At 45.4% G+C, this 12,542-nt stretch overlaps 1 protein-coding gene across 1 annotated transcript in view; it reads left to right on the top strand.

Moving 5' to 3' along the window:
- Positions 1-12,542, top strand: part of PKHD1 (PKHD1 ciliary IPT domain containing fibrocystin/polyductin) — a 253,117-nt gene that overhangs the window by 88,944 nt on the left and 151,631 nt on the right. Inside the window, exon 33 of the mRNA XM_082216559.1 lies at positions 10,519-10,675. Within this exon, the coding sequence (XP_082072685.1) occupies positions 10,519-10,675 (157 nt within the window). The remainder of the gene's footprint in view (positions 1-10,518; positions 10,676-12,542) is intronic.

Raw genomic sequence — 12,542 nt, forward strand, 5'->3', positions numbered from 1 at the left:
ATCCTGCAAAGTGTTTTCTTTCCCTTTTTGTTTTGGGCAACTGCTGTGCTTGATCTGAATACTGCAGAGTTTATGCAGCTTACATTATCAGATGGAGGTGACTTTATTTCCTGCATTTATTTTTCCGGACTGAACAGCATTATGCAATTATGCCTGCTTTTAAAACTGCGTATTTTACACGGGGTGATTCTGTAACCAGGCCATGATGCATTATGGCAGTGATAATGTATACAGATAAGCCAAAGGAAACATGTTGCTGCTGTGCTAGGACTGAAACAGGATATTGCACTGGAAATGGAATGCTTAGTGCTTGCAAATTAGGCACTCCTTTTTTTCTTTTTCTTTTCGTTGATGGGGGGCAAAAGAGAAAGCCTTGACAGCCAAGTCTCATATCGAAATAGAAAAGAGAAAGTGCAAAGTCTAATGCTGTCTGGCATGGTGCTGCTCTGTTGAAATGGCTCAGTTTGCGCATCATGGTTAGCCATGTTTTCCTGAGATGTGCATGCGCTGGAAGGAGCTGCCATGAGCCCACCCACCTCAGATGGAACCATGTACTGGGCTATGCTTTCAGCCGGCAAATACCTTGTGGTAGAAAATTCCTTTGTTTAGCTATACTGTCTTCTGTTCCGAATCTTCCAGCATGCAGCTTCGTTGAATGGTTCCAAGTTCTATTGTAATAACAAGGCCCAGGGCTTTTTCCCCAGCCAGAACTCACCAGAACTCTGTTTTGGCACCTCTCGGGTAGGCTCCATTGCCATTATAAGAGAACAAGGGAGGTTTTTCATGGAAGAAGAAGAGGAGGAGTTTGGATTTGATATCCCGCTTTATCACTACCCTAAGGAGTCTCAAAGCGGCTAACATTCTCCTTTCCCTTCCTCCCCCACAACAAACACTCTGTGAGGTGAGTGGGGCTGAGAGACTTCAAAGAAGTGTGACTGGCCCAAGGTCACCCAGCAGCTGCAGGTGGAGGAGCAGGGAAGCGAACCTGGTTCACCAGATTACGAGTCTACTGCTCTTAACCACTACACCACACTGGTTCCGGCACCTTTTTTCCTAGAAAAAATAGCACTGACAAGGCCTATCTACTTTCCCCACACCTCAGTCATGTCTCCCCACTCTTACTCACCTTGTTTCTAAACTTAAGAGAGAAAGGGAAATGGGTGTCGGACAGGTAAGCCATAAGCTGTTATCAAAAAGGGAGTGGACAGCAGACGAGGGAGCTCTGAGGAAAAGAGGGACTGCGAGGCAGAGAGCCTATACAGCAGCAAAAAAGTCAATGGCAGGTAAATAGGAACTGAGTTTAATACACTTGTTTAAAATAACCAGCAATGCCATTTGCTATTGATCTCTGTTTAGTTATTAGTACAGTGGTACCTCGGGTTACAGACGCTTCAGGTTACAGACGCTTCAGGTTACAGACTCTGTTAACCCAGAAATAGTACCTCAGGTTAAGAACTTTGCTTCAGGATAAGAACAGAAATCGTGCTCCGGTGGTGCGGCAGCAGCAGGAGGCCCCATTAGCTAAATAATAATAATAATAATAATAATAAATTTTATTTATATCCCGCCCTCCCCAGCCGAAGCCGGGCTCAGGGCGGCTAACAACAATCAAATAAACAATCAAATAATCATACATTCTAAAAATATTTCATTATAAAATTAGTTAAAATCAAATTGATGGCAACCGATTAAGCAAGATTTTGTGCAGGTTGCCAGAGGAGGGAGTCAGGCTGCGCCCTGACCAAAGGCCTGGCGGAACAACTCTGTCTTGCAGGCCCTGCGGAAAGATGTCAGGTCCCGCAGGGCCCTAGTCTCTTGTGACAGAGCATTCCACCAGGTTGGAGCCGCAGCCGAGAAGGCCCTGGCTCTAGTTGAGGCCAGCCTAACCTCTCTGAGGCCTGGGACCTTGAGGATGTTATTATTTGCTGACCGTAGGTTTCTCTGTGGGACATACCAGGAGAGGCGGTCCCGTAGGTACGAGGGTCCTAGGCCGTATAGGGCTTTAAAGGTTAAAACCAGCACCTTAAACCTGATCCTGTACTCCACCGGGAGCCAGTGCAGCTGGTATAATACTGGATGAATGTGCTCTCGCAGCGAAGACCCCATAAGGAGTCTCGCTGCAGCATTCTGCACCCGCTGGAGTTTCTGGGTCAGTCTCAAGGGCAGCCCCACGTAGAGCGAGTTACAATAATCCAGTCTGGAGGTGACCGTCGCATGGATCACAGTGGCTAGGTCAGGACGAGAGAGATAAGGGGCCAACTGCTTAGCTTGGCGGAGATGAAAAAATGCCGCCTTTGTTATAGCTGTAATCTGCGCCTCCATAGAGAGGGAGGTATCGAAGATTACACCCAAACTCTTAACGGCCGGTGCTGGCACTAATTGCACCCCCGCAAGAGATGGGAGTTGCCCCCTCGATCCCATATCGTCCCGCCCCAGCCAGAGGACCTCCGTCTTCGAAGGATTTAACTTCAACCGGCTCCCACATAACCATCCAGCCACAGCTTCCAGACATCTGGTCAGTGTGTCTGGGGCCGAGTTAGGATGGTCATCCATCAACAGATAGAGTTGGGTGTCATCGGCATACTGATGGCAACCCAGCCCAAAATTCCTGACAAGCTGGGCGAGGGGGCGCATAAAGATGTTAAAAAGCATCGGGGAGAGAATTGCACCCTGAGGCACTCCACACACCAAGGAGTGGCGTGATGACAATTCCCCCCCAAGCGCCACCCTCTGTCCCCGACCAGAGAGAAACGAGCGCAGCCATTGAAGGACTGTGCCCTGGATCCCCACGTCGGCAAGGCGGTGGTCCAGGAGTTCGTGATCGACCATGTCAAAGGCTGCTGACAGATCTAGAAGAATCAGCAGCCCCGACCCGCCTCGATCCAGCTGCCTGCGGAGATCATCTGTTAGGGCGACCAGAGCCGTCTCGGTCCCATGACCAGCGCGGAAGCCGGACTGGAATGGATCCAAAGCCGATGTTTCATCCAGAAACCTACCAAGCTGTTCAGTGGTACTTCAGGTTAAGAACAGTTTCAGGTTAAGAATGGACATCCAGAACGAATTAAGTACGTAACCAGAGGTACCACTGTACCAGCCAGTCACATCACAGAAGAATTTTTATCTTGGTTTCTGAATTCAGGCTTTGCCGTCTATGCAAAGGGGAAGAGTGTGTTAAAGTAAGGATCTTCCACTTTCTTTACAGTCTCACACAACAAAGTTTTTATCTTCCCCCACGATGTTCTATTTCATAAATTAATTACCTCTAGGATGACAAGCCTTACCTCCTGGGTCTCGAAGATGCTTTATTTACTTCCATACTGAGTGAATTTTCCCACCCTTCCTCATCCAGGATTTAGATTTCCCTTTTGCTTCTGCCCATGTGCAAATGAGCCTCTTCAGCCCAGGAACTGGCTCATGGTGACCTAGACCTGCCCACTCCCCTCCCCAGCTCATCAGCAAGCAGAACTATTTCCACATTGGCTTTGGAGTCTTCCTGCTGCATTTGTAGCTGCCCCTGTCTGAGTAATTAATGATAGTGCTGTTGTTTATGGGCTTGAGTTGCTAACACTCTTGGCTGGAAATGCATTTCTACCTTTGGGGCCTGCTAGTTTTCTGTTTCCAGTCCCACTTCACTGGTCCAGGTCAATATTTTCTGTGTAAATAGATTTATCCAATAATGGCTGGTAGGAGAGTGTGTCATTCATCAGTCCCGTAGCAAACACACCAGACCAACTTCCACTAGAGCCCAGGAGGCTGCACTAGTGCAGATTTGAAGAAAATGTTCCTTTTTTCTGTGTTGTAGGTACAATCCTGTCGTGTGCTTGATTTTGAAAGGAAGACTTTGAGGCCATAACCACCCCAGTCCTTGAAAGAAAAGGGTCCCATAAACTTCAGTGGAGTATTTGTCTACACAAGCAAGGCCTAGAATCGGGGCCTAAGCATGAGTTGCTTGAACTGGTCCTACCCCATCCCCTGCGAGAAATATTCCCTTGGTTTTATGTGGAATTCTAGGGCCCTAGGTATATTAGAGTTGTATCCAGGTGGCAAATTCTCCAACAACAATGGCACTAAACAAAGCAACAGGGGAGCTAATGAGGTACGCAGCACTCATTGTGATCTATTAATCCAACTGGTCTATTGTCGTCACAAAAATGATACACAATAAGTATTTCCTGAATAATGTTATATGGAGCTACAATTGCTTGCCGCCACCCCCCCACCACAATCAGCAATGAGATTTCTTTCTGCTGATTGATAAATCTAGTGTCACCCCCCTAGATCTTACAATAGTTCCTTTTAGAGTCAAACTGGAAATAGTACATAGATGACAGTTCTGAATATTATGCCCCTATGTTGAACGTTTCCTATGCTGACATTAAAATAAAAAACAGACTAATAATAATAATAATAATAATAATAATAATAATAATAATAAGGTAAAGGTACCCCTGCCCGTACGGGCCAGTCTTGACAGACTCTAGGGTTGTGCGCTCATCTCACTCTAGAGGCCGGGAGCCAGCGCTGTCCGCAGACACTTCCGGGTCACGTGGCCAGCGTGATGAAGCTGCTCTAGCGAACCGGCACCAGAGCAGCACACGGAAACGCTGTTTACCTTCCCGCTATAAAGCGGTACCTATTTATCTACTTTCACTTAAGGGTGCTTTCGAACTGCTAGATGGGCAGGAGCTGGGACCGAACGACGGGAGCTCACCCCGCTGCGGGGATTCGAACCGCCGACCATGCGATCGGCAAGTCCTAGGCGCTGAGGTTTTACCCACAGCGCCACCCGCGTCCCTAATAATAATAATAATAATGCCCAAATGACCACATGCAAGTTTAACACCATAGCAACATGTTGGAAAATTGTCTTGCGTCAAGCAGTCTGAAGGACATGACTTGCGAGTGCACCCTGCAAATCTTAACTCTTTCACAAACCATTCGTTGGTGTCTTCCTCCAACCTGTTTATGTTAATGTGCTAAAGTGTGTGGCAGAGGCGGGATCTCTGTTGTGCATTGATTCTATGACATCCTAGAAGCAAGTGAAACAGACCTGCACAAACTGTGATCCATCAGGCTAAGGGGCTAAGCCTTGCCCCACCTTTGCTCCTGCCTGCCTCAGACTGCACGGAACAGAAAATTCTTGAGCACAAGGCCAAGCAGAACATCAAATGGAGCACAGGACAAGATGCCCAAACCAGCTTTAAAACAATGTTTGAGATAGTGATGACTATGGCAATGCTTTTTACAAACTGCCTGCTCCAAATAATTTTGGAAGGATTCGCTAGCAGCCTTGCTGCTCCTGGTGAGCATCCTGTATAGATCAGAGCACTGAAAGACATAAGCATATTTTGTCTGTAATGTATCTGTTGCTTATATTTTCTGTTAACAAGCCCAAAGGTATACAGACGTACTTGGAGAGTGTGGGAGGTTGACGCAGGAATTGCTTCGTCTTTTTAAATTATGGTTCTGTTCGCCTTCCTAATTGCTTCTTCACTAGGAAATCACTTTTTCAAAAAACATTTCCCTAAGAGCTAAAGATAATCAACTTTTGTTTGTTTCTGTAAATATTTTTGTGTCCTTAAGGAAATAATAATTTCTATTGTTGCAAGAATGTGGTGGTGGCCACTCCTCTAGGAAGAATTGGAGCAGATGGCTGTGAATACATTCCTTGAAAAAAAGGCAACTTGGCAACAAAAATGAAGCCAATTCCAGCCCCTCCTCCCTCTTTTGACATCTCTGAAGATGTGATTTTGCTTCCCTTCAGGTGGGTAAGGGGAGGGCTAGGGGAAAGCAAATCTCTCTGGTGTATTAATCTGAGGAGCTGTCAAGAGTTCACAGCCTGGAAAGTACGCACCGTGTATTCCATCACTGAAATTAAGTGTTCTGAAAGGTGGAGCTGGAGTCCTGGGTCTTTGGCATGGGGAAATATATACACTGCATTCCATCACTTAAAATGTTAACCTTGTCCCTCACTGGTGACTGGGAACAGGAACACTTGCTCCATGCTTGCTAGTTAAATGGCAATCTGTCAGTGCAACAGGGACGGCAGGGAGGCTGTGTTGTGTTATGTCATTCTCTGTGATTTGGCTTTAATGTTCCATAGTTTCACTTGTTTGTGCTTGCAAGGCTGGGTGAGGGAGTAGTAATATATATATTACTTAAAGATTTCCCATTGCCCCAACAACTTTGTCCCTCCTGCTGTGGACCACAGCTAATTACAGGGGAAAATAGTGTGCTTCAAAAAACTTGTCTAGCCTAAACTATAAAGATGGTCCAGCAAGTGTGGCGCTAGTTGGAGGAGCTAAAAGAGTTTCTTTATTCTTTTTATTCAATAAGGTTGCATATCACTCTACACAGGTTCAAGAGCCTATTGATTTCAGTAGTGTGGGTGTGTGAAAGATGGTTTCCTGTGTACGCTCTCAGAAAGGTTTACATCTGCAAAATGGAGACAATGCAATGCTCTTTCGCTGTAAAGAATTAGGGTTTGCAGGAAACGTTATGCTGACAAATAAATAGCACAGAACATCTGTAATGTTCCACATGCTCTATGACAGGGGTCGGCAACTTAAGGCCCATGGGCCGCAAGCGGCCCACGGGGGTCATTTAACTGCCCCCGAGCCACCCCTGAACTGAGCCGCCTGCTCTGCAAGTCCCCGCACATTGCACTAAACCAGCACGGCGTGGGGACTCACTTCTGTCGGCACCAGAAATTGTGTCTGCGCAGATGCCAGAAATCGCAGGCGCATGCATTCATGCGCACACGCAATCCAGCCCACGGAGGAATCTCTGCTGGAGTGAACCGGCCCAGGCGAGGTAAACTTTGCCGACCCCTGCTCTATGACATCTACTCCATCAGCCCTTGCATCTATACTGAGAGTAGGGGTCTTTACTATTTTAAGTTTTTTAAATTGAGGGTCCCTCCTAGGCTGGGCTGGTGTTCATTTCCTTAGGCATGTCTGAGCTGATATTTTTAGCCAGTGTTCCCCAGGTCATATCGTGAAGCCACATGAAACAATTAGTTCAGTCAGCAATATTCCAGGAATGGCACCTCTTTTCTTATTTTTCACACCTGTTAATCTACTAATGAGATGCCCTCCAAATATTGGGAATGCAAATGGCCTAGAGACATACCAGGCTTTGGCTACTGAGCAATTTTCTGCCTTGCACCTGTTGCCTGTGGACAGTGTTACTGAGGTTGATGACAGATACGTACTTCGCCCTTGTTGAGTTCAGCTGTCTCCGTCTCGTATAGGCAGGACCCTCTTCCACACTTCTTCCACAAGTGTAGTTCTGTGGGTTCACAGCTGCTTTTTGTCCCCTCTTCATGCTTGCTTCAGCTGTGCATGTATGAAGTCTCAGACTTGCACAAAAATCTCCACTCCATGTCCATTCCCAAAAGCATACCACAGAGACAGTGGACTTAACGTAGCTTTGCCTGACCCTATCGGGTATTTAATCAACCAGTTGTATCGTGATTCCTCCCATCTTATTTATATCAATTCTCTGGGGAAACAGGGAATAGGGCTTCTTGATATAGACACAATCTGGGTGGTGATGACTTTCAGTCCTGTTGTATGTGGCAACAATTGCTGCTTGGACCAAGCAACTACTTTCATTTCATTTACGTTAGCTTGGAAGTTTGCTATCACTTGGTGGGTTTTATAAACATGCAGGTTGCTGGGAGGGGGCTGGGAGGGGACTGAGCTGATGAGTGCTGATGTTTTGCTGCATTTACTGGCAAATTCCCTATGTGCTGCTATAGGGGTTCACCCCACCATCCCAATCCAATTCTGGTGGGGGGGGCAGGAATGGGGGGGGGAACACAGAAATAACCAACAGGAATCATAAGTTGAATCCAATTCTCAGTAATATTTAGGATAAACAAAAGCACCCCTTCATTCAGTATTTTACTGAACACTAGAAAGAAATAGGATTACAACTAGTAATTGTTAGGTGATGTTCTCAAACTTTTCCAAATCACCCACAATGGAATTCTGAAGATGATTTGCAGACTTTATGCTTCTCAGTTGTGGTTTCTCCTAGTTTAGCTTCTCCCTACTTAGCCCATTTTTGTCTCTGCTGAGCAGAAAGTGACAGCCCTTGAGATATTTGAAGATGGCTATCATATCTACTCTCAGCCTCCTCTTATCCAGGCTGAACATACCCAGCTCCCCCAACCGTTCCTCATAAGGCTTGGTTTCCAGACCCTTGATTATCTTGGTTGCTCTCCTTTGCACACCTTCAAGCTTATCAATATCCTTCTTAAACAGAGGTGCCCAGAACTGGACACAGGACTCCAGGTGTGGTTTGACTGAGGCAGAATAGAACAGGCCTATGACTTTTGACAGTCTACTATACTAAATTCCGTATTTTTAGGCTGTGAACCACCCTGTTATCTTTAGGTAATGGGAAGTATACAGATGTAAATAAAAATTATAATAATACTTCTGTAGATGCAGCCTAGAGTAGCATTAGCTTTTTTGCAGGTGTATCACAGTGATGACTCCTGTTAAGCTTGTGGTCTTCTAAGACCCCTAGATCACTTTCACATGTGTTACTGGCAAGCCATGTGCCCCCACCATCTTATATTTGTGCATCTGGTTCTTCCTGCCTGCATGTATGTAGAACTAGGCATTTGGCCTATTGAAATTCATTTTGTTAGCTTGGGCCCAGTTCGCCAATCTGCTAAGGTCATCTTGAATCCCGATTTTGTCTCCTGCAGCACTTGCTACATCTCAGAAGAATGGTATTGTATATACATATTTGTGTTGCGTGTTTATCACTTCACTTGAGTGTCACAAGAGCACCAAAGCAATCTTTATACAATTTTATCCATACAGTCAAATAACTCAAATGTTTTATCAAATTGTCTGTACACCTTGTTTTATCAAATGTTTTGTCAAAATGTCTGTACGCATCAGTAACATTTGCTTCATGTCAAACGAAAGCTGCAGCAAACTGCATGCTGAAATTAATTTTAGAAATTCTCCCTGTTAAACTGGAATTTGGAGAGAGTGGAATGTAGGGCAGAGCAGACTCCTGCAGTGATGAAGGAGTTGGGAATGTGTCCAATATTGCATCCACCAGGGCAAAGAAGTCACTGCTCCTTACTCTTGTTAGAAGCATTTATGCATTTCTGTTTCAGTAAATTCTGATGTGAATGGATACAGCTTTGCACCTCCTAGACTAATGTGTGTTTTGGAATATATTAATCCTCCTGATTTCTCATTTCTTTGAATTCAGTGATACAGTTCCTGTTTCAAAAAACATATTTAAGTGTGGGTGAAATGAAATTCATACATTGGGATAAAATGCATAATTAAACAGCATATTTTGTGATAAAATATGCAGAACAACAACAACAACAAAAACAACCCCTACAGATTAGTGTGCAAATGGGATGCAATGGGTTCACAACATTAGCTTAGGGATGGATGATAAATACATGGACTGATCTTTCCACTTAATGTAGGTGAAGGTTGAAATGTGGAGCAGAGTCCTGTCAGCAGATTTGAAAGAATGGGAAGTATTATAGTAGAAGACATTTAGATCTTTGAACTTAAGCATCAACACTTTGAACTGGGCTTAGACATTTACAGGCAACCATAATAGCTGAACTCAAATTGGTGTTGTGCGATTTGCCCCTTGGCCCGGTAGGGACATGAGCCTTGTACATGTTGCTCTTTCTGGTTTGTTTTCAATGGCATTCCCACACAGAGGGCCTTGCAGCAGACTTAACAGAATGTTTCTAGAGTATGGACAAGAGTTGCAAAGTATATTTCAGAGCTTTTTTACCAGATTTGTATTCTGCTTTTTGACTAGTGTCCCCAAATCAGTTCACAACAGCCATAAAATCAACCAAATTCTCTAAAATCAAACCATAAAATAAATTAGGCCATTTGTGTTTGTCTTTTAAGATCCTGATTTTGAAAACAAAACCACAACAAAAAATTAACACCCCCCCACCTATGGATAATATCTAGTTCCTCTGAATATGAGGGAGGAGAGGAGCTGAAGGAGCTGATTTATGAACTGAGGCATGGGGTGGCCTCTCGGTCTCCACCTCCTCCTTTCTGTTTCCTGGTTTTCTCAGGGATGATAGTTGGCTTTTCCTGGGTGCTCTGACGAGATGTCAGTTTGGCTGATCCTTGAGCTGTTCATACTTCTATCTTCTGCAAAAGAAGACCATAGAATCATAGAACTGTAGAGTTGGACGGGATTCATAGGAATCTTTTGCCCCGTGCTTTCCTTCTAGAAAAAAGGTGCCAGCACTGTGTGCCCTTGAGTACCCACAGAAAAAAGCACTGCTTTCGCCCAACGTGGGGCATGAACCCACAACCTTGAGATTAAGAATCTTACGCTCGTATTTCTTCCCTTGTTCTTGACTTTATGACTGCATCACCTGAAGGACAGGACATGCCAGAGAAAGATTCCATGATCTGCCTAGCTGAATATGTCCCCCTCCCCCCCAAAAAAGTTTGTATTGCTAACCTTTTTTGCTTTCTGTTTCATTTTTAGAGCACCCTCCCTCTTAAATTTTGTGGATTCTGGTCAAAGAACACCAGCTGGCTTACTGGGCACCAACCACAAGATGGCGATAATGTCACAGTAGAAAGAGGCCAGACTTTGTTCTTGGATACAAGCACAAACATCCTTAACTTGCTTCATGTCAAAGGTCTGAGCAAATTTCGTCCTCTCCTATCACGCCCCTCCCTCCCACGGGAAGGAAATTGCATCTATTCATTTGCTTTATTCTGTTGCTTTATTAACACTTAAACCTCTTATTTTATGTATGTGGAATTGTTCAGCGCTGCTTGAGGGGCAAGATGCTTTTCTGCTTTGTTTCACTATACACCTGCACATGAAAGAGCAACAACAGCAATGGTCTCACTAATAAGCTGCTACTGCTGCAGATGAATGTGGGGAATTCATGTTGCCCCTTGCAGCTTCCACCGCTGAGGCCTGCGTGTCAGAATGCCAGTAGCTTGAAAGCTAAAATAAATAAACATAAGGAAATTCATGTGAGGAAAGTTTCCTCTCTTCTCCATGCCACCCCTGAAAAGCTTCTCTAGGGGGCTAGGGGGCCTTTCTGACCAACGTGGCCCTGGGCAAAGGAAAGGAATGAAAGGGAAAGGAAGCCTTCTTCAGGAATTTCCTTAAGTTACACTTATTTTAAGATCCAAGGCAATGTGTTTATAGAATCGTTTAATGCTACTATTACGGTGGCTTACCACCATCTACATGCATGATGTTCTAGTCTAAAATAGGTAAAGGTAAAGGTGCCCATGACCGTTAGGTCCAGTTGTGGACAACTCTGGGGTTGCGGCACTCATCTCGCTTTACTGGCCGAGGGAGCCAGCGTTTGTCTGCACACAACTTCGGGGTCATGTGGCCAGCAAGACTAAGCCGCTTCTGGTGAAACCAGAGGAGCACACGGAAACTCTGTTTACCTTCCCACTGAGTGGTACCTATTTATCTACTTGTACTTTGACGTGCTTTCGAACAGCTAGGTTGACAGGAGCTGGGGCTGAGCAATGGGAGCTCACCCTGTCGTGGGGATTCGAACCGCCGACCTTCCAATCGGTAAGCCCTAGGCTCAGTGGTTTAGACCAGAGTGCTACAGAGTGGAATAATTTTCCACAGGTCCATTGCATTACCTCTATTTTCAAAGGCATTTTTGCATAGGATGCATACAAATACAGTAAAAAGGTAAAAGTAAAGGACCCCTGACAGTTAAGTCCAGTCACGGACGACTCTGGGGTTGCGACGCTCATCTCGCTTTACTGGCTGAGGGAGCTGACCTTTGTCCACAGACAGTTTTTCTGGGTCATGTGGCCAGTATGACTAAGCCGCTTCTGGCGAACCAGAGCAGTGCACGGAAACGGCATTTACCTTCCCGCTGGAGCGGTACCTATTTATCTACTTGCACTTTGATGTGCTTTCGAACTGCTAGGTTGGCAGGAGCAGGGACTGAGCAATGGGAGCTCACCCCGTCACAGGGATTCAAACCACTGACCTTCTGATCAGCAAGCCCTAGGATCTGTGGTTTAGACCACAGAGCCACCTGCATCCCAATCTAAAATAGGAGCAGGTAAGCAAAGGGGAATGGAAGCATGGGGAAGAATGTGTGGTTTTTTCAATTGCAATGGACTTTGGCATAGTGGCAGTCGAGAACAGGGGCTAGCAGTGGGCGAGGGAAAAGCAAATCCAGAGGGAAAAGGAGAAGGTGGGAGAGAGAAAGTGAGTTGGTGGCATCATGGGAGAAATGTTTAAAGAATAACCGGGAGTCCAAGCAGTCAGAGTGAGGACAGGCTCTTTGGCACTTGCTGGGGTTCTCCTCCTCCTCCTCTATTAAGTTTGTATACTGCCCTTTGTCCAACAATCACAGCATAAAAACACAAAACAAGAACACAAAATACACAGTAAAACAGAAACAAACCAATAAGCCCACTCCACTGTGTGTTATGCCTTGAGGTGGGAGAAGCCACAGAGGAGCAAAGGTGTTGCACCCAAGCGCATACAAAGCTCTTACTGTCTGTGCT

The sequence above is a fragment of the Podarcis vaucheri genome (genome assembly GCF_965113315.1).
Source record: "Podarcis vaucheri genome assembly, chromosome: 3".
Classification (NCBI taxonomy): Eukaryota; Metazoa; Chordata; class Lepidosauria; order Squamata; family Lacertidae; genus Podarcis; species Podarcis vaucheri.